Here is a 22166-nt window from a genome sequence, read left to right on the forward strand (position 1 = left end):
TGCTAGTATAGGGTAATATCTTGGAAACTTTATATTTGCATGTATAATAGAGAAAACATAGATCCAAGGTATTTAGGGTTGTATGTGCACCATAGGATGTTGTAGTATACTAAAACCCAAATGTGTTTCCGGAGGATTTACCTGGCGCACCTCCGAAGAGGCAGGTGGAGTTCCAAATTGATTTGGCTCCTGGTGCGGCTCCGATAGCCAAAGCACCATATAGATTAGCTCCACAAGAGATGCAGGAGTTTTCTACACAACTGCAGTAGTTGTTAGACAAAGGATTCATCCGACCGAGTAGTTCGCCTTGGGGTGCACCGATCCTGTTTGTGAAGATGAAGGATGGGTCGCATTAGATGTGTATTCACTAACGGGAGTTGAATAAGCTAACGGTGAAGAATCGTTATCCATTCCCGAGGATTGATGCTTTGTTTGACCAGCTTCAGGGTGCGTCTTGGTTTTCCAATATCGATCTACGTTTGGGTTATCATCATATGAGGTTCAGAGAGGACGATATGCAGAAGATGGCCTTCCGGACTCGCTATGGTCATTACGAGTTCGTGGTGATGCCCTTCGGGCTCACCAATGCTCCAGTCGCATTCATGGACCTCATGAACCGCGTGTGTCGACTGATGTTTGATTGGTAATTATTGTATTCATTGATGATATCCTGGTCTATTCCAAGACCAAGGAACAACTTGGGGAGCACTTGCGAGAGGTGTTGGAGACCCTGAGGAAGGAGAGGTTGTATGCGAAGTTCTCCAAGTGCAAGTTCTCGTTGCGCAAGATGCAGTTTCTAGGGCACCTTGTTAACCATAATGGTATTCTAGTCGATCCGACCAAGGTGGATGTCGTGATGAGGTGGGAAGTTCCGAGGTCTCCATCTGAGATTCGGATTTTCCTTGGGTTGGCAGGATATTACCGGAGATTTATTGAGGATTTCTCCAAGGTAGTGGTTCCCCTGACCTGACTGGCGAAGAAGACTGTTACTTTTCGTTGGGGGGCTGAGCAGCAGGCAACGTTTGAGACCCTGAGACAGAGATTATGCGAGGCGTCGATCTTGACCCTGCCAGAGGGTGTCAAGGATTTTATGGTATACTATTAGGGGTGTTCGTTTGGATGGATCGGTTTGATCCGATCCAATCAAGTGAATCCAAATTAATTTCGGTTTTCAAAACATGGATCCAAATAGTCCAAACTAAATTCAAATCCGATCTGATCCAATCCAATTACAATTCGATTGGATAGGTTTTTATAATTCGGTTTTCAAAAACCCAAAACATTTTAATACGACATATAATTATAATATTATCCAACTTTACACAAGAAGCAAAAACAAATTATTTAGTTGTGATTTCAAATTTATAAACAATTACTAAGAAGATATATTATAGTTAAATATTTTATTGATAAAAAACTTTTGAAAGAAAATGCATATTAATGTTTTTTTATCGGGTGTAACGTTTTGAACCTATTTGAAAAAATAAATTACAAAATTAAGAAATAATTATAGATATATATTATAACTAAATAAATAATAAATGTTTATTCGGTTTTTTTGGACTATTCGGTTCTTATTTTATAAACCAAAACCAATCTGAAATCGAAAATAATAATTCGGTTTTGTTGAAAACCAATCCAAAGATCTGAATATCCGAACCAAATAGTCCAATCCAAATTGTCCAATTGGATAATTCGGTTTTATCCAAATAGTGAACAACCCTATATACTGTGACGCTTCTATCACAGGATTTGCCGCAATCTTGATGCAGAGGGGTCGTGTTATTGCTTATGCCTCGACGCAGTTGAAGCCTCATGAGGCAAAGTATCCGACACACGATTTGGAGCTGGGGGCTGTGGTTTTTTCCCTCAAGATTTGGCAACATTACCTCTATGGGGTCCGCTGTACTATTTACATGGATCATTGGAGCATGAGGTACTTGATGGATCAGTCGAATCTGAACGTGAGGCAGCGTTAGTGGTTGGATTCGGTGAAGGATTATGATTATGAGATCCTTTACCATCCGGGGAAGGCCAATGTGGTGGCCGATGGTCTTAGCCGCAAGGTAGTCGCGACTCCAATCAGGGATATTTGTCTGAGGATGATTGTGATTACCCCGCTTCTGGAGCAGATTCGAGAGGCATAGATTGAGGCTATGAACGAGGAGCACCGTAAGAGTGAGCGCATTGTGGTTCAGGTGGCTTCCTTCGATTATGATAGTTAGGGTTTACTGACTCTCCATCGGAGAGTGTTGTTTCCTTATTGTGGTAGTGTGCGTCAGGTTCTGATGGAGGAGGTGCACAAATTGAGATTCTCCATTCATGCTGGGGCGACGAAGATGTATAGAGATCTTCATCCTAACTATTGGTGGCCCTAAATGAAGCGAGATGTAGCTTGGTACGTGGAGAGGTGCTTGAATTGCAGGAAAGTCAAGTCTGAGCATCAGCGACCTCACGACAAGATGCAACCGTTGGATATTCCCGTTTGGAAATGGGAGGAGATTACCATGGACATCATTACGAATTTGCCTCAGACTGCGCGCGGTGTGGATTCGATTTGGGTCATCGTGGATCGATTGACCAAGAGCGAGTATTTTATCCCGATCCAGGAGAGTATCTCTACGGAGAAGCTGGTTGAGGTATATATCAGGGAGGTCGTAGAACGACATGGGTTGTTGGTTTTTGTGGTTTCTGACAGGGACGTCCGGTTTACTTCCAGATTTTGGAAGAAATTTCACGACGAGTTGGGTACTCGTCTGCATTTCAGCACGACCTTTCACCCGCAGAAGGATGGTCATAGCGAGCGGACCATCTAGACATTGGAGGATATGTAGCGGTCGTGTGTTCTGGATTTCGGTGGTAGCTGGGATACGTTTCTTCCGTTAGCGGAATTCTCATATAACAATAGCTACCACGCAAGCATCGATCAACCTCCTTTCAGGGTCTCATTCGATTCAGGAAGTGGGGAAAGCTGGGCCCCATGTATATCGGTCCTTTCAGGGTTATAGCCATGGTGGGCAGGGTGACATATCGATTGGATCTTACGGAGGAGCTTAGTCATATTTATAGTACTTTCCATGTCTCACAACTACGAAAATGTTTGGTTGATGATTCCACAGTGGTTCCATTGGAGGATATTCAGGTGGATGACCGCCTGAACTATATTGAGAGACCGGTGATGATCCTTGACCGGAAGACGAAAACCTTTAGGAACATGGTTGTTAAGTTAGTGAAAGTCCAGTGGCAACATCGCAAGGGTTCAGAATGGATGTGAGAGCCGGAGGATGAGATGAAGGAGCATTACCCAAAGTTATTTGGAGCAGCGAACTTCGAGGACAAAGTCTCTTTCAAGTGAGGGAGAATTGTAACATTCAGGTTTTGGTAAGTTCCTATTTTAGCCCCTAATGCAAATTTCTTTCAAAATTGGTCCCTTGGTTAGTACGTGGGGCGTACTCATTGGGTACGCTTAGCGTACTAGCCATAATCTGGTCGCGGAACTTAACCATGTATGCGGGGCGTACGTGAAGTAAGCATGTCGTATGTAAGTCTGAGACAAACCCTAGTTTTTAGGGTTTGCACCCTATTTAAGGACCTTAAGTCCCCCAAGCCCTTTACCTTTTCATCCTCCATTGCCCTTGTTGTGCTAATCTCTAACCCTAAGACACCTTGAGTGCATTTGTGATCTTTCTTGAGACTTTTTGGTGTTCTTTAGAGTCTTTGAAGAAGAAGGAAGCTTGGGAAGAAGAAAAGACGTGGGAAGAGCTTGTAGATCTAGAAGTTTGGCACCATTTATGTCCTATTAAAGGTATAAAGTTTAAACCATGATCATTGCATGCTTAGATCTAGGTTTAGGGTATAAAATGGCATCTTTTGGTCCTATAGTTTGGATTATTGGAGTTGAGCAACTTCAGACCATATGAGTTGTCCTTTTGAGCTCTTGGAACTGTTTTGAGTCATAAAAATCATATCTTGATGGTTAAGCCTTAACCATGCAAGAGTTAGGAACCATACAAGTATGCTTATGGACTTGATTCATATTTTGAGCCCCATCCTTGCATGCAAAAGCATAAAGTTTGCAAATTTATGGCTTAGGACGTTTTTAGGTGCCTGGATCTAAGTTTTGAGTGTTAGGTCTTAAAGGATTAAGACATAGAAGTGAGTTTGGGTTGGCAGACCAGTACGCCATGCGTACTCCAGTGTACGTTACGCGTACCAGGTCAACGCCCCGACTCCTGGCCAACACCAATGTACACTGGGTGTACAAGCCAAGTACACCGCATGTACGCAGTCTGTGGGACTAGGAGATTTTTAGGCTCGTTTGGTGTTGGGATTTGGACTTGAGTAAGTTGGGCCTTGGGCCCACCTGATTATAGCAGGTAATTTGTGGGCCTAAGGCCATGTTTGGTGTTCTTGGGCCATATTGGGCCATAGAAGCCCTATAGTAGGCTTGGATGCCTTATTGGATTTTTGTGGATTTAGGCCTTGGAGGAAAGGAGGCCCAATAAGGCAAAGGTAAATGAGCCCTTTTGCCTTAAGACAAGAATTAGGGTTTTGGACCTTTGGGTTAGAATGCGACCTAATTTCTAATTAGGGTTTTATGCTTGTGCGATACGGAGAGGAATTCGCGATTCATAAACTTAGTGTGATTTGATACCCACAGTCTGAGGTGAGTATTCCTTCGAAGTAGTCGTGGGTCGAAGTCACCAAGGTCGGCCCATTAGTTATGTTATAGTGTGATGATTGTCTTTGTGTTAGTTGTTAGTTATGTCTGTACTTGCTTGATGACTCTGTGATTTCTGTTATGATATTATATGGTAGTAGTAAGGGGTGAAATAGACCCGGTATCCGATTGAAATAGACCGAAAGGGATTGCAAGCACCCAAATATGCTTGATAGTATTCGGTTGAGATAGACTGAAGGGGTAGGCAAGCACCCAGATAAGCTTGGCAGTATTCGGTTGAAATAGACCGAAGGGGCAGGCTGGCACCCAGATATGCTTGGCAGTATGTTTGTTTAATATGTGGTATTTTGGGGGAACTGTAACGCCCCGATTCTCAGGTATTGATTTAATGTGTGAGTTTCTTGATTTCAAGGACTACTCGACGAGTTGATTTCCCTACTCGTCGAGTAGCAGCGGGTTGGTCCACGTATTTTAATGACCTACTCGCCGAGTCCAAGAAGGGACTCGACGAGTAGGAGCTGGCAGATGAAACCCTAAATCTTGGGGTTTTGCACCCTATTTAAAGGATCATTGGCCTCCCCCCAGCCACCCCTTTACTGCTTCTTGTCCCTCTCAAACCCTAATCGAGTGTGTGTGTTCTATTTGTGTATTTTGAGCTTGGAAGAGGATTTTGTGGAGAAGGGAGCTTGGAGAGCAAGTATTCAGAAGCAAGGAGCTTGTGGGATCTGAAATCTACCTTATTGGGCATCTTCTGGAAGGTATAAATCGTTACCCTGACCTCATTTCATTCTAAATCCCCTTTTTGGACAAATTCTAGGGTTTTCATGGTATGATTGGAAGCTATTCTTGTGTGCAAGCTAAATTCTAGGGTAAACATGCCTTAGAAGCTTGGATCTGTAATCTGGAACCGTGCCATGGCTTAAAAAGCGGCTGCATGGATAAAGGTCTGCAAGGAATCGGCGAGTTGGATGAACAACTCGGCGAGTCCGTTGAAGATGGCCATGAACTCGACGAGTTGGATGAACAACTCGACGAGTCCGTTGAATATTGCCTTGAACTCGGCGAGTCGGCTAGGGTTTCTCCCAATGCTTGGACACGTATGAACTCGATGAGTTAAAAGGGAACTCGACGAGCCAATCAAGGATTTCACGACTTCTCGAGTGCAGGAAGGACTCGACGAGTCGGTGAACTGCACTCGACGACTCGAGTCAACATGGACTGTTGACTTTGACTGTGGACCTTGACTTAGACCAAGGGTTGACCAGTTGACTTCTGAGGGTATTCTGGTAATTTGGAGATTTATGAGAAAGGGTTTTATGGTAACTATAGGTGGTGGAGTTCGTGTTGGTGATCCGGGAGTTGAGTTTTCTAGTTTCAGACGACAGTTGCGAGGTGAGTTTTCCTCACTATACTCAAGGGTCTAAGGCACCAAGGCTGGCCCTTTGGATTATTATATGGTTATGTTATGCTAGTATGATCTGTTAGATCGGTATCCTAGAGGGTAGGATAATATTATATGATATGTGGTATGACCTGTTAGATTGGCATCCTGGTAGATAGGATGGTGTTATGTGCTATGTGGTGAGATCCGTTAGATCAAGTATTGTCTATAGACTGTTATGTGATTATCTATTATATGTGCACATGTTTGTTTAGCGGTTGAGGCTTATCTGCTTGGTGCGAAGGCCAATAGACCTGGGCATTCCAACCTGTAGGTTGTGGGCCGTGAGTATTCCATCCCGAGGATGATTGGACTTAGAGTATGTGGGCATTCCAACCTGTTGGTTGTGGGCCTCGGGTATCCCGACCTGATGGTTGATTGGACCCATAGCGTGTTGGCAATCCAACCTGTTGGTTGTGGGCCTGGGGTATTCCAACCCGATGTTTGATTGGACCCACAGTATGTTGTTTATGATTAAATGTGTATTGTTGTGGTTATGGGTATTTTTGGGGAACTCACTAAGCTTTCGGGCTTACAGTTTCAGTTTATTGTTGCAGGTACATCAGGGGATCGTGGCAAGGCAAAGGCGTGATCGTACCGCTTGTCACTTTTTATGACCTTGTTTCTGGGATACTATGATATTATACATTTTGAAAACAAGTTTTGTAATGGTTAATGGTTTTGGAAATGTTTTAAAAGTTTTAAATTGGCTTAAATTTTTGGGTGTTACAAGTTGGTATCAGAGCGTTGGTTTGAGTGAATTGGAGGAACATGCGTGTGAATCCAGTCTCAAATCAAGGAAAGGTTTTCAAAATGATTTCTAAACGATTTTCAAAATAAGCGAATGAGGATGCAGGATGTACGATCAACCGGAGCCAGTAAGAATCCCCAAAATACCATACAGTTATTTGATCATGTGATATGTTAAAACAGCATGTTAGTACTAGGCTAGGGATCTTCAAGAATTGCATGATAGAATTGCCTGATTACATGATGCCTGTTAGCCTAGGGTTATCTTTATATGGGATTGACATCATTACTGTAGTTGATTAGTGTATGCATCACGGCTATACATAACTAAGATCTTATAGCCTGAGAATGTTTGATTTGGCCTTATGTTCTGTTCTTGTTTGATTGGGAGCTTAGGGTAGGATTGGATATTCGAAAGTCTATAGGGTCCAGCGTTATGTATGACTAGCATACACTAGGGCTGCAGGGGTTGGTGGAATTTTCATGGATGGGTAAGTTGTAAGGGGACCGGTAGGTCAGTTGTGAGACGGTTAGCCTTCCTCTAGGAGTGAGGATTGAGTGTTCTCTATGATATGTATGTTGTTAGGGTGTTGTGGTGATACTTGAGACAAATATGGGTAGGTGTGGAAAGTAGTATGGGCCCGTACTACTGAAAGCACATGACCCATACGCGTAGCAAGGAAGTCACAACCCCTAGGGATTTGTCGGGAGTTGGTTCCCAGTTACTTATGTGGATTGTCTGATATCTTCCTGTTATGTTTCAGAATGGAAGTTACGAGGCGTTTCACGTCGGGGTCCGGATCAGGATCAGGACATGGTGATCAGGAGGCCCCAGTGGCACCTGAGGCTATCGGCCAGGAGGGGCCAATGTTGACAGAGGATAGGGTCAGGGAGATCATCCGCGAGGAGGTGGTCGAGATTGTATGGGGTCAGATTCTGGAGTTGTTCGGGACTATTAAGTCCGCTATGATGGAGTATTTCGACGACAGATATGCAGCCCTCGCTAAGACAGCGGCCTCTGCAGCCACCGCGGCTGTAACAACGGCGGGAGGGGGAGCGGGGCGAGTTTTTCAGTACAGGGACTTTGATAACATGAAGCCCCCTACTTTTGATGGGACGTTGTATCCCATCAAGGCTATGAGGTGGATCTCGGATGTGGAGGGGTGTTTCTTCACCTGCTCGTGTCCTACTGACCAGAAGGTCAGGTGTGCTCTGAACCTGCTAAGGTCCAGGGCCAAGGACTGGTGGAGACTTGCGACTGGGTCGTACACTGATGACCAGAGAGCTGCTGTTACTTGGGAGCAGTTCAGAGACATGTTCTGTGCTCGATACATTCCGCGGGTCGAGCGGGAGCGTTTAGCACAGGAGTTTCTGAGTTTGAGACAGGATGGGGAGTCGGTGAGGGAGATCACCCGTATGTTCACTGAGAGGGCGATGTTTTGCCAGGAGTTCGCTTCCGAGCAGGCTCAGATGACCCGTTATCTGAGCATGCTCAAGACTGACATCCGTTAGTTTGTGTCTACCCAGCGATGTGATACACTTCTGGAGTTACAGGAGGCCGCTAGACGGCGTGAGTTGGAGATTGAGCTGCAGTTGAGGGAGCAGCGGCAGGCCCTGACTCAGTCACAGCCGGCGCCAAAGCGGTCCAAGATTGCTGATACGAGGACTGGGGGACAGCCAGGCCGCACTTGTGGGAAGTGCGGGAAGGCTCATTCAGGGATGTGTCGGACAGGGAGTGGATGTCACCGATGTGGCAAGCAGGGCCATTTGGCCAGGGATTGCAGGCAGCCGACTCCGACTTCCGGAGTCAGGCTTTGCTATCATTGTGAGCAACTGGGCCATATGAAGGCCCAGTGTCCTCTACTAGCCGCTAAGCCGGCGCAGGCTCCAGCGCCGACTACCTTGAGGATCACTGATGGGAGACCAGTCAGGGCAGAGCCTCCGAAGGCTCAGGGTCGTGCTTTCCAGTTGACCGCAGAGGAAGCCAGGGCAGGCCAGATGTGGTTGTCGGTATGTTTCTCCCCTCTATCTCATTTATTATAATTGTGTTATGCTTATCTGTTGTACCTGTGATTAGGTACATTTTTAGTGAACTCTTTGCCTGCTTTGGTTTTATTCGACTCGGGGGCGAGTCGGTCCTTCGTATCTCAGTCATTTAGTAGGGAGTTCAATGTGCCAATAGGTGAGTTAGAGTGTCCGTTGCGAGTGTCTATCGCCAACGAACACGGGGTTTCTGTTTCTTCAGTTTATCGAGGGTGTGAATTGGAGATTTTCGGGGTGTCCTTTCCGATAGATTTGATTCCGATCCCCATGGGGGAGGTGTGCGTGATTGTAGGCATGGATTGGCTCAGTCGGTTCGGTGCTATGATTGATTGCGAGGGCCAGCGAGTGGTAGTTCGAACCCCAAGTGGGGGAGAACTGAATGTCTATGGTGAGGGCACCAAAATGGGATCAGGGTTTTGTTCAGCTGCCAGGGCTCGGCAGTACATTCAGCACGGGTGTGCGGGTTATCTAGCGTATGTGGTAGATACTCGGGTCAGGGATCAGATTTCGGTTTCCGATGTACCGTTGTTCAGGGAGTTTGCAGATGTGTTTCCGGAGGAGTTGCCGGGGATACCTCCGGAGAGGCAGGTCGAGTTTAGAATCGACCTGGTGTCGGGCGCGGCCCCTATCGCTAAGGCGTCGTACCGATTGGCACCACCAGAGATGCAGGAGCTGTCGTCACAACTACAGGAACTGCTAGGCAAGCAGTTCATTCGTCCGAGCAGTTCTCCATGGGGAGCACCGATTCTTTTTGTCCGGAAGAAGGACAGTTCGCACCGGATGTGCATTGACTACCGGGAGTTGAATAAACTAACGGTGAAGAACCGTTACCCACTCCCGAGGATAGACGATCTCTTCGATCAGTTACAGGGTGCATCTTGGTTTTCCAAGATAGACTTGAGGTCTGGGTATCATCAGGTCAGGGTCAGAGAGGAGGACGTGGAGAAGACCGCGTTCCGAACTCGTTATGGACATTAGGAGTTCGTGGTAATGCCGTTTGGGCTCACCAACGCGCCAGCGGTGTTCATGGACCTGATGAGGATAACAGCGGACTCCCCGCTTGTGAGTCTGATCAGAGATGCCCAGGTTGAGGGCATGCGACCGGAGAATTGGAAGCTGGAGAGGATCAAGGGTGAGAATACACGGTTTGAGCAGGATAGTCGGGGATTATTGACCCGATGCGGTCGGGTTTGGGTTCCGATGTCTGGCGGGGTTAGGCAGACGGTTATGGAGGAGGCTCATAAGTCTCATTTCTCTATTCACCCGGGGGCCACCAAGATGTTCCGGGATTTGAGTTTGAGCTATTGGTGGCCGTGCATGAAGCGAGAAATCGCTTGGTACGTCGAGAGGTGCTTGACCTGTAGGATGGTCAAGGCCAAGCATCAGAGGCCGCATGGCAAGCTGCAGCCCCTGGAGATCCCCATGTGGAAATGGGAACAGATCACGATGGATTTTATTACCAAGTTGTCGAGGACGGCAAAGGGGTTTAATGCTATATGGGTCATCGTGGATCGATTGACCAAGAGTGCCCATTTCTTGGCCATACGGGAGAGCTCATCGGCCGAGAAATTGGCCGACATGTACGTTCGCGAGATCGTGTCTCGCCATGGGGTTCCCGTTTCCATTGTCTCTTATCGGGATGTCAGGTTTACCTCCCGCTTCTGGCAGAAGTTTCACGAGGAGCTGGGCACACGGTTACACTTCAGCACAGCCTTCCATCCGCAGACTGATGGTCAGAGCGAGCGGACCATTCAGACCCTCGAGGATATGTTGAGGGCATGTATCATCGATTTCGGGGGGAGCTGGGATTCCCACCTACCGCTTGCAGAGTTCGCCTACAACAACAGCTATCATTCCAGCATTGGCGCCCCACCATTCGAGCTGTTGTATGGGCGGAGATGTCGCACCCCGGTTTGTTGGGGGGAGGTTGGTCACAAGGTGACGGGTCTGACGGAAGTGGTCTTGCAGACTACCGAGAAGATTCAGCAGGTTAGACAGCGGCTGCAGACCGCTCAGAGTCGGTAGAAGAGTTACGCTGACCGACGCCGGTCCGAGCTAGAGTTTCAGGTCGGTGACATGGTACTCCTGAAGGTCTCTCCCTGGAAGGGTGTGATCCGCTTCAGGAAGAGGGGAAAATTGGGTCCCCGATATATTGGGTCGTTCAGGATCATTGCCAGGGTTGGCAAGGTGGCTTACAGACTAGAGCTGTCGGAGGAGCTTAGTCGGATCCACAGTACTTTCCACGTTTCGCAGTTGCGAAAGTGCATTGTGGACACGGAGGCAGTGGTGCCACTGGATGACATTCATGTTGATGAGCGCCTGAATTATATTGAGAGGTCGATTGCCGTTTTGGAAAGGAAAGTGAAGGTCCTACGCAACAAGGAGGTTCCGTTGGTAAAGATACAATGGGAGCATCGGAGGGGATCCGAGTGGACATGGGAGTCGGAGGCTGAGATGCGGGAGAATTACCCGGAGTTATTCGCTACAACTGATCGAGGACGAAGTCTAAGTCAAGTGGGGGAGAATTGTAACGCCCTGATTCTCAGGTATTGATTTAATGTGTGAGTTTCTTTATTTCAAGGGCTACTCGACGAGTTGATTGCCCTACTCGTCGAGTAGCAGTGGGTTGGTCCACGTATTTTAATGACCTACTCGCCGAGTCCAAGAAGGGACTCGATAAGTAGGAGCTGGCAGATGAAACCCTAAATCTTGGGGTTTTGCACCCTATTTAAAGGATCATTGGCCTCCCCCAGCCTCCCATTTACGGCTTCTTGTCCCTCTCAAATCCTAATCGAGTGTGTGTGTTCCATTTGTGTATTTTGAGCTTGGAAGAGGATTTTGTGGAGAAGGGAGCTTGAAGAGCAAGTATTCAGAAGCAAGGAGCTTGTGGGATCTGAAATCTACCTTATTGGGCATCTTCTGGAAGGTATAAATCGTTACCCTGACCTCATTTCATTCTAAATCCCCTTTTTGGACAAATTCTAGGGTTTTCATGGTATGATTGGAAGCTATTCTTGTGTGCAAGCTAAGATCTGAAGTTGTAACTTCAGAACTGAGCTCCCTTGGGCTTCTGAGTCCATAAAGTTTCCAGCTTGTGCAAGGATGAGACTCTCCCAAGATATAAAGCTCCATTAGAAGCTTAGATTGGTCATTTAGGGCCTTTAGAGCCTTGCACGTGCGTAAAGTTTGCAACTTTACGTGATAAACATGCCTTAGAAGCTTGGATCTGTAATCTGGAACCTTGTCATAGCTTAAAAAGCGTCTGCATGGATAAAGGTCTGCAAGGACTCGACGAGTTGGATGAACAACTCGGTGAGTCCATTGAAGATGACCATGAACTCGACGAGTTGGATGAACAACTCGGCGAGTCCGTTGAAGATTTCCTTGAACTCGGCGAGTTGTTCGAAGACTCGGCGAGTCGGCTAGGGTTTCTCCTAATTCTTGGACACATATGAACTCGGCGAGTTAAAAGGGAACTCGACGAGCCAATCAAGGATTTCACGACTTCTCGAGTGCAGGAAGGACTCGACGAGTCGGTGAACTGCACTCGACGACTCGAGTCAACATGGACTGTTGACTTTGACTGTGGACCTTGATTTAGACCAAGGGTTGACCAGTTGATTTCTGAGGGTATTCTGGTAATTTGGAGATTTATGAGAAAGGGTTTTATGGTAACTATAGTTGGTGGAGTTCGTGTTGGTGATCCGGGAGTTGAGCTTTCTAGTTTCAGACGACAATTGCGAGGTGAGTTTTCCTCACTATACTCAAGGGTCTAAGGCACCAAGGCTGGCCCTTTGGATTATTATATGGTTATGTTATGCTAGTATGATCTGTTAGATCGGTATCCTAGAGGGTAGGATAATATTATATGATATGTGGTATGACCGTGAGTATTCCATCCCGAGGATGATTGGACTCAGAGTATGTGGGCATTCCAACCTGTTGGTTGTGGGCCTGGGGTATCCCAACCTGATGGTTGATTGGACCCATAGTGTGTTGGCAATCCAACATGTTGGTTGTGGGCCTGGGGTATACCAACCCGATGGTTGATTGGACCCATAATATGCTGTTTATGATTATATATGTATTGTTGTGGGTATGAGTATTTTGGGGGAACTCACTAAGCTTTCGGGCTTACAGTTTCAGTTTATTGTTGCACGTACATCAGGGGATCGTGGCAAGGCAAAGGCGTGATCATACCGCTCCTCACTTTTTATGACCTTGTTTCTGGGATACTCTGATATTATACATTTTGAAAACAAGTTTTGTAATGGTTAATAGTTTTGGAAATGTTTTAAAAGTTTTAAATTGGCTTAAATTTTTGGGTGTTACAGGAACTCACTAAGCTTTGTGCTTACAATTTTCAGTTTATATTTCATGTACTTCCAGTTCGAAGGGGAATGGCCCAACCTGATCGCACCATATCACTCTATGTTTTTTTCGCAGTTAGTGATTTGGGGATTTGTACTCTGAGAACATGTTACAATATGACTCTTTCAAATATTTTGATATCAGTTTCTTATGAACTGAATGAATTTAAAAAAAAAATATCTGTATTTTTTGGGATGTTACAAACCTCATAACCTAGAATAGCAATCTTTTTTCCAATTCTTTATACTCTCCATGCAATTACTAAAATCTCTTCATCTAACTACTCACAATGGTTGTTTTAGGACATCTATTACTTTATATACTCTTATGCAATCACATTGCATACTTAACACTATTTCTCATCTTTTCATCCTATTTTTCACAAGAATGAGTATAAACTTACTTTTTCACACGGTAACATTGTTCAATATTAATCAAGGTAAAATTGATCAGACAAGTTAATCCCATTAAACTTAATAACATTGGTGACACAAATCACCGGCATCTCGTACAAAGTGAATATTAATCTCACTGTTCTTCGTGTGTTGGTGTTAAACTGAATTGGTCGAAAGATAGACGATGGTAACATTATCACAATAAATGATGGTTGCTTTTGACACAGATAATGTAACTTGCGTAAGAGATTCGGAAGCCAACATGTATCACCCACGTATTGGCTATGGTCATGTATAGTTTTTCAACATTGGATCGGGACATGGTGGCATGACGCTAAAATGACAAGGAGATAAGGTTGTCGCTTAGATACACGTAATATCTATTGGTGGACCATAAATAAGTCGGGCATTGCCCCACAGTCGACATCCAAGTAAGTAATCAACTGGATATGGTCGATAGATGAAGCCGAAGACCGAAATCAAGTGTGCCTCGGATATAGCGAAGAATAATTTGATTACGTGAAAGTGTGTCTCTCCAGGTTCATGCATGAAGAAGCATATTTATTATGTTATATACACTACTAGAAAACAGAGCATTAGCGACAGAATTTTAGCGACGAAAAAATCCGTTGGAAAAACTGACGGGTTTCCGACGGATTTCCGACAGAAAAATTATTAGGATATTAGCGACGTATTTGCGATGTTTGGCAACAGAATAATATCAGTCAGTATGTTACAACTTCCGACTGTTTACCGACGGAAATCAACAAATTTGAAACTCCGTCGGTAATCGGTTGGTAAATTAATATTTTATTTTTTAATCGTACGGGCAATCCGGTGAAATAAAAAAAGGGGTATTTCACGGGCTATGTGCTTCGTATTAACTTGACCTAAATCAAGGCACCCTGAACTTGTGAACGGACGACGACAAGACGAAGCATCGCCTCCGAGCTCTGGCTTTCTTGCCGCCGCCGCCGTCAACGGAGCTGAAGGCATCGACCGCTCCGACTTCTGGAATTCGTTGAGTACTGCTTAATTCTCTTTGAATAGCTTACAATACAGGTATGGATTTGCATTATGACTTCAACTAGGTCAGACTCTACTTATCAACTGCTTAATTCATTGAGTACTGCTATCCTCCCCCTTGCTTTTTTTAGGTTTACCAATTTATGGATCTTAAATCATTCATTAGATGCTCCTGACTATTCCATAGACACGATTATTATCTAATCAAGTACATATGCGGAGCTTTAAACCTGGTAATCGGAGTAAACTTGTTTGTATTTGAGTTTTCTCCGACAATGAACTCCAATTGGAACTCTACTGTAGTTCTTGATCGTTGGAGGGCGTAGGAAAAACACTCGCAGGGGGTGTATATGTATATAGCGAATCAAGAACATGAATACAAGTAGTATTTCATCATTCGATGGGTATATATGCGTGTAAGGAGATTACAAATTGGATTTTCACCAGCAAATGTTTGTAAAAACCTAATGTAGGATACAATGCAACGCCCCCTTCACCATATAATATCACAATTAGAATCTTCACTAAGCAATAACAACCACCAAAGTAACTGAATCATATTTCTTCTGTTAACATTTTTCATAAACAAGGAACAGTTGCATTTTGTCTTTTACCTTATCAATTCTATGACTTTCAATGATGTGAATTTGCTATAGTAAGAGGAATGTAAGAAAAATCTTAAGCTTTGTTTGTTCTTCTAAATATATGGAAACTCAGTAAAATTTATATTGCCCTTGAATCTTGAATCTTGATAGATTGTTCAATAGATGTTTTTAGATGAATATTGATGGTTTTACTTTGCTGCAGTTTCGGTTTTTGGTTCCACCTCAGCAATAACCTGGACCATATCCGGATTAGACGTGACACTGGGACTCAGCTCCTTGGTATGATTATCTCGTATATTCTGATTACTTCCACAAGAAGCTAAAAACTTAAAATTTCTTATTTATACAACTCTAACTCTATACAGGAATGAGCCCTTCTTCTAGAGAAAAACAATAGACTTTAGTCCTCCTCTCATAGAATGCAATTATAACTGTATTGACAGTTATAAATTAATACATTTTCCTTCATTCTATGTTCTCTGGGTATCATCAAATAGAACCCATAATAATAATCACAAACCAAGTACCAATCTTGACATAATCATGGTAAAGTCTCACTTGTGAAATAGAACCAGAGACAACTCAATAAAGAAGATGGTGTTTATCAGACTCCTATCCACCATCCATCCATACAAAGTAATCCCTCCCGGATTATTCTGTTTTATCTCTTAGGGTCTTTTTGGAATGATGGAATGGAACTATAAAGGAATGGAATGAGCAATTTTATGATTCTCTTTAAATTGAATTGAACATTCTTTTTCAGAAAAAGGTCAACTCATATGTAAAATAATATCAACCATCTTACTTATGATCTGTTTTTGCTGATTGATGCATTTGTTGTTCGTTTGTTATTTAGTAGAATCCTAAACCTGGAATAGAGGGAATCTATTTGATTGGGAAGGGTAACCACACTCAAAATGGAACCCTAGATAACTCTGCCAGCCATATAATTTGGAGGATCTAATGGAATTGAGTCCCTTCCATATGACAACCTGACACACCTTGGAAGGGAATCATGAATTTCTATTCTTTCTGTTTCCATCAGAATCCGCAAAACTAACACGCCCTGATGTTTCTTTTTTAAAACTAATTGATTTCATGGACCGGAATCTCGAATTCCAATCCGACCATTTCACATGATTGATGTGTTCCATATTGTTATTAATAACAAGATACTGAAATTTGTTTTCACACCAAATGCTCTAGTTATAAAATGTATAAGGCTTAATGGGGAAAGTTTCGTTTCTGTTTTTTTGTTAAATATTTAATAATTAAATATTTGATATTTCATTATGCAGGCAACTGCTCTTGACCCTGCAGATTATGCTGGCATTGAAGCTGCATTAGACAACCACAAAGTGAGCAGTACAAAATTAAATCCAACTTTATTGCTTTTTTTGTAGATTGAGTTAGTTTTTTTCTCCAAAATGGAGGTGGTATTTTTAATATATTTACCATGAAATTGGTCGTTTTGGGTGTATTTTGTCTCTAACAGGTCAAATGAGTTAACTATAAAAGATTATATTACATTTTTGGTCCCTGTGTTTATTTTTATTTTCGGATCCTTTCCAAAACAGAATCTTTTTGCAAATTTGGTCCTTACTCAAGGTTTCCATAACACTTTTAGTCCATATCCGATATAATGACTACTTTGCTCCCTAGTGGTGATAAAAAGGTGAAAAGTAGTCATTTTTACATGGGGAAAGGACCAAACATGTGACAAAATCCTTTAAAAATGACCAAATTTGCAAAAAAAGTTTCCTTTTGGGATCTGATCCAGAAGATTTGACCCTAAAACTTGTCCATTTTGCCATCTATTATCCAAAGATCCATTTTATTTCAACAACAGAGTTATAAAAGAGAATTTGTATATAAACTAATTTATAATTTATACCACAGGTTAGTCTTTACTTCACAGAATCACCCACAAATCCATTCCTAAGATATGTTGACATTGAGTTAGTTTCAAAGCTGTGTCATGCAAAAGGAGCAATTGTTTGCATTGATGGAATATTTGCAACACCTGTTCTACTCTCAGCAACCAAATACATTGGTGGCCACAATGATGTAAGCAAAAAATCAAGAATCTATTTCTTTGCTAATAATTTTTTTTTTACCATTATTAACAAATATTGGCTATCTTTGACTTTTTTTTTCAGGTTCTTGCTGGTTGTATTAGTGGCACTGCTGAAATAATTTCTCAAGTTCATAACTTACATCATGTTTTAAGTGGTGCCCTGAATCCTGTAAGTAGCTTATGAGCTGTTTTTAACATGCTTGATATATATAACAAGGGTGTCTTAGTTTTTTTTTTTTTTTTTTTAATAATTAAATATTTATTTTAATGGCAGAATGCTGCATACTTAATCATTCGAGGCATGAAAATGCTGCATCTACGTATAAAGCTTAATGGGGAAAGCTTAATGGTGTTGCTGAGGGAAACTATAGGCTTTGACTCGATCATATCAATTTTGCAGCTATGAGGAACCACATACAACTTTACTCAGCAAAAGGTCATACATTAAGTACTTATTAGTTATTTAGCATATCATTTACCTTTATAAACATGCTTTAAAAATTTTAAGTTTGTAATTGTTGTCTATAGACAATCAATCTACCGAGTGACTTGGAAACAATTAGTTTGCTGCTGAGTGGAGGTCTGGAAATCGATCTTGGGAGTATTGGACTTTTTTACTTTTATTTTATTGGTTTTAAAATATAAATTTGATGAATGCTTTAAGATTTTTTTGTGTTGAATATGTAATTATCTTTTATTTTTTCATGAATTTATATATTTTTTTAGTAATGCCAAAATCCGTCGCTAATCGGTCACAACAAAATCTGTCGGTAATCCGTTAGTGAGTTATTCCCAGATTCCGTCGGTAATCCGTTGCAAACACATTCCGTTGCTAATCCGTTGCAAACATCTTCCGTCAGTAATCCGTTACAAAAAATATTTTGTCGGTGATCCGTTACTAATCACTGACAAAAAATCCGTCGCTAAAAATTTGCCGTAGCCGTTAGAAATCCGTTACAAACGATTAGCGACAAGAATATGACGGAGTTTGGTGTGTTACAGTTCCGTCGGTAAAGAGTATTACCGACGGATTTGGCCGTCGGTAATACTCTTTTTTTGTAGTAGTGATAAGAGATAAATCCGTCGGTAATACTCTTTTTTGTAGTAGTGATAAGAGATATCAGGGCAAGTAAAATTCAAATACTAGACTTCGCCTATAAGAGTGATATTAATGGGATCCGTAACATGGGACCCATGAGATCAAACCTAAACTGAGCATTTGTGAGAGTGTTATAAGGGTTGTAGGTTGACATGTGTGCCTACACTAGAATTTTGAACGCATATTTGTGTTGAGAGAGAAAAACACCAGTCTTGCAGCGAACCGTTGAAACACCCAAAACTATGAGAGATCCTCGAGATCAGTCCCAGTAGACTCACTCGGGAACCGAGAAATGGTAGATCGAATAATTCAGACGAAGAAGCAGTCAAGATAATATCATCTATGTAGAAGAGAATATAGGTGTTACCCCACCCCAATTAGAATATGAACAGTGAGGAGTTAGTTTTGTTGTTGGAAACTGACCCAAGTAATAAACTCATCAAATCGATTACACCATACATGTGGTGCCTATTTCAGGTTGTATAGTGATGTATGGAGATAACATACATAATTTGGATGATCAGGGTCACGAAATTCAGGAGGTCGATGCATGTAAATAGTCTCATTCAATTGACCATGCAAGAAAATGCTATTGACGCCTAACTGATGAATCAACCAGGGACAAGAGACGGAGACCGTTATGTTGAGAACAGATCAAATCGCAGCCGGTTTGACAATCATGCACAATCGATGTTTAGTCGTTGACTTTCACGATTAGCCACTAAACGTGTTTTGTACATTTCAATAGTACCATTGAACTTGTATATGTTTTTAAATGACCACATAAAATGAATAATATTTTCCCTTGGAGGCTTCGGAACAACTACCTAAGTTATGTTAGAAATAAGAGCAGCAAATCGGTTATTTATGGCAATGGTCCAAATAGGGTAACGAAGGGCATGCAAGTGGGATTTGAGGGTGGGTGACTCGGTTGTGCTATAAAGGATTAGGCAAGCGGTGGGTTTGGTGATACCATGTTTTACGTTGTGACCATAGGATGAATAGAAGGACGGTGGGGTGGTAGGGTTTGAACTGGGTGGGAGGGGGAATATGTGGATGTTCGATAGTGGGGTGGGTTGGGTTGGATTCTCGATTTTAAGTGGAGGGGTGGTTTCAGTGTCTCAAAAAATGACGAGGCAATGGGGATGTGAGATCCATAAAATCAAGGAAGGTGTATGGTGGGGATTGGTTGGGAGTCAATGATCGAAAAGGAAATGAGGATTCGTCAAAAATGACATAACGAGATATGATAGTTGTTGGGTTAATCGGTTGGTTCAACGGGTCACAAACTGGATCCAGTTAACAATCCAAAAGTGTTGGATCAGAGTCATGCTAAAATAACGGGATAAAACCCATGTTTTAGGAGCTGCACATGAGAAATGGTCAAGTTTGATCAAGTTTATAGGAGATACGAGATTAGCATGTGCATGTTTATTTTTAATTATAAATAGGTGTTATTTTCCTTTTGTATCTCTGACCTTTTGTTCATCAGAAATGGTGAAGCCTCTCCATATTCTATTTGTTGCAACTACGTGAGTAATGTGTGTTGTGTGTGTGTTTTCAAGGGCCTGTGCCCACAATAATTTTACGAGATGAGAGATCAATACATCAATATCCATCCATGATGGTTAGATGGATACCCGATGAAGATACAAGGAGTGGACTGTGGAGCAAGTTTATGTGGGAGACATATATGTGTGTAACAAATGCACTCGAAGACTATAACGTGTGAGAATGAGGGGGTTTTCTTAAATAGTTTGGTGCATGGTATCTCATTCCCAATAGACAATGGATGGGGTAATTGTGAGGAGGTGATTGGTCATATGTAAAGCTACGACCCAATAGGTTGGTGGTATGTGTGCCATAAAGGTTCGTATAACATTATTAATTAGGCGAATCATGTGTTCAGACTATATGTTTTGTTGGGAAGTGTGGGGCTTTTATGTCCGTTATTACGTATGGTTTCATATTAGTAGGAGTATATCCGGCCATTGCAAGAGAATGATGAAAAGGTCGAGGTGATTAAAGAAGTATGAGGGAGATTGACAATGGAAGAGGGACGCCGGTGAAGAGCTTGAATTCAGAACAATGTTTACAGGGCATCAAAGGTGATACCATATCATACTTAACTATACAGCATAATAACTGGACTAAACTAACACACGTACATTTGGGCCTGTACTGGGCTAACTATACAGCATAATAACTGGGCTAAACTAACATTGATATAATGCAATATACAACACCTATAAAAACTCTGAAGCAATGATCTCTTTTATATGCAAGAAAAACATTGCTCGGCTGCTTTGGGAGATGGGACCTCTGACCTCAGTTGCGTCTCATGTCCATAACTTAGCCTCCTACACAATATATGCGCAAACAAGCCATAGACACATCAACTAAAATCAATGCATCAAATGTGGCCACACAACTTTCTACCAATAAAAGAAACCAATTGTTAATCGCATTCATCAGAAGGAGACTCTTTGATTGCACATTTAAAAACAAGGTTTCTTTTCACAAATGTTGGAGTGAATGAAAAGTATAAAAACGATATCCTTTTGCTCAAAATTGTAACTGGGTGGTCCTTGGCATAAAAACAAACACCTGGTGTGAGTCGAATGCAATCATCGATACAAAACAATAATAATAGATGAAAACGAAGACCATCAAGCACAATTTCATTTGATGCAATCAAAAGGAAACATAAGATGATTAACAAGAACATTCCATTACCAAAGCAAGATAGTTTCATTTCAATATCAGAACTTTTCAGCTAGAAAGTAATTACATAGGGATCCCAAAAACCAACGAAAACCAAATTACAACAGATACCAACAGATCATGACAATCTAACCGCTAGTGAACTTTGTCACAGCCTTGGTACCTTCAGACACAGCATGCTTAGCCAACTCCCCGGGAAGTACAAGTCTGACTGCAGTTTGAATCTCCCTCGAAGACAGAGTGTTCTTCTTGTTGTACCTTGCAAGCTTAGATGCCTCCTGAGCGAGCTTCTCGAAAATGTCGTTGATGAAGGAGTTCATGATGCCCATTGCCTTACTAGAGATACCAATGTCAGGGTGAACCTGCTTCAAAACCTTAAAGATGTAGATCTTGTAGGTCTCGACTGATTTCTTGTGTCTCTTCTTCTTCTTATCTGCTCCGGCAGCCGATGCGTCTTTTGGGAGTTTCTTCATAGCCTTGGGCTTCTTCTCCGCTGGTGCCTTCTCAGCTGGAGCCTTTTCCGCTACTGGTTTCTTTCCGGCAGCTGCCTTGGGTGCCATTAATACAGTTGGAGGGAAAATGGAAATAGAGAAGATGTGTTTGTAGTAGATGAATTCGAAAGGTAGGATGCGCTTGTTGGCGTATTGGGATGTGTTTATATAGGCTGTGTAAAACTGATCTGATTGGTTAGATCAGACTGACGCGGATCGTGATTACTGGCCGTTGGTTTTTAGAGAATAAATGAAAACAATGATAGTATAATTAACAAATACATTGCTATCATAAAACAAAATTGCAAAAATGGTCCCATGGTTTCTTATTTTATGTGGTTATGGTCCAAACGTTTGAAAAGTTACAGATTTAGTCATTTTCAACAAGTTTATTGTAGTTTTGGTCCCTCATCCGTTAAGTTTAACTGGTTGGCTGTTAACTTTTTTAAAATGACAGTTTTAC

The 22166-nt window shown here is 42.5% G+C and overlaps 2 protein-coding genes across 2 annotated transcripts; one reads left to right on the forward strand and one right to left on the reverse strand.

Annotated features, from left to right (window-relative positions):
* Positions 1 to 15107: 15107 nt before the first annotated feature.
* LOC145130115 (cystathionine gamma-synthase 1, chloroplastic-like) lies at positions 15108 to 18094 on the forward strand. Its single transcript, XM_079064966.1, has 6 exons — positions 15108 to 15159; positions 15515 to 15591; positions 16611 to 16670; positions 17212 to 17379; positions 17472 to 17558; positions 17664 to 18094. The coding sequence occupies exons 1-6, from the start codon at positions 15108 to 15110 to the stop codon at positions 17793 to 17795; spliced, it is 576 nt and encodes a 191-aa protein (XP_078921092.1). The 3' UTR covers positions 17796 to 18094.
* A 3176-nt stretch (positions 18095 to 21270) lies between these two features.
* Positions 21271 to 21828, reverse strand: LOC145133880 (histone H2B.3-like). The gene has a single exon (XM_079068835.1). The coding sequence runs from the start codon at positions 21770 to 21772 to the stop codon at positions 21341 to 21343; it is 432 nt and encodes a 143-aa protein (XP_078924961.1). The 5' UTR covers positions 21773 to 21828; the 3' UTR covers positions 21271 to 21340.
* Between the last annotated feature and the right edge of the window lie 338 nt (positions 21829 to 22166).

Source organism: Lactuca virosa, chromosome 8 (genome assembly GCF_052849685.1).
Source record: "Lactuca virosa cultivar CGN04683 chromosome 8, Lactuca_virosa_CGN04683_v6, whole genome shotgun sequence".
NCBI classification, from domain to species: Eukaryota; Viridiplantae; Streptophyta; class Magnoliopsida; order Asterales; family Asteraceae; genus Lactuca; species Lactuca virosa.

Coding starts and splice junctions, on each gene's coding strand:
- LOC145130115 (XM_079064966.1), top strand. CDS start 15,108: ATGGGTATATATGCGTGTAAGGAGATTACAAATTGGATTTTCACCAGC. Junction 15,592..16,610: donor CACTGGGACTCAGCTCCTTG/GTATGATTATCT, acceptor TTCATTATGCAG/GCAACTGCTCTTGACCCTGC. Junction 16,671..17,211: donor CTGCATTAGACAACCACAAA/GTGAGCAGTACA, acceptor TTTATACCACAG/GTTAGTCTTTACTTCACAGA.
- LOC145133880 (XM_079068835.1), bottom strand. CDS start 21,772: ATGGCACCCAAGGCAGCTGCCGGAAAGAAACCAGTAGCGGAAAAGGCT.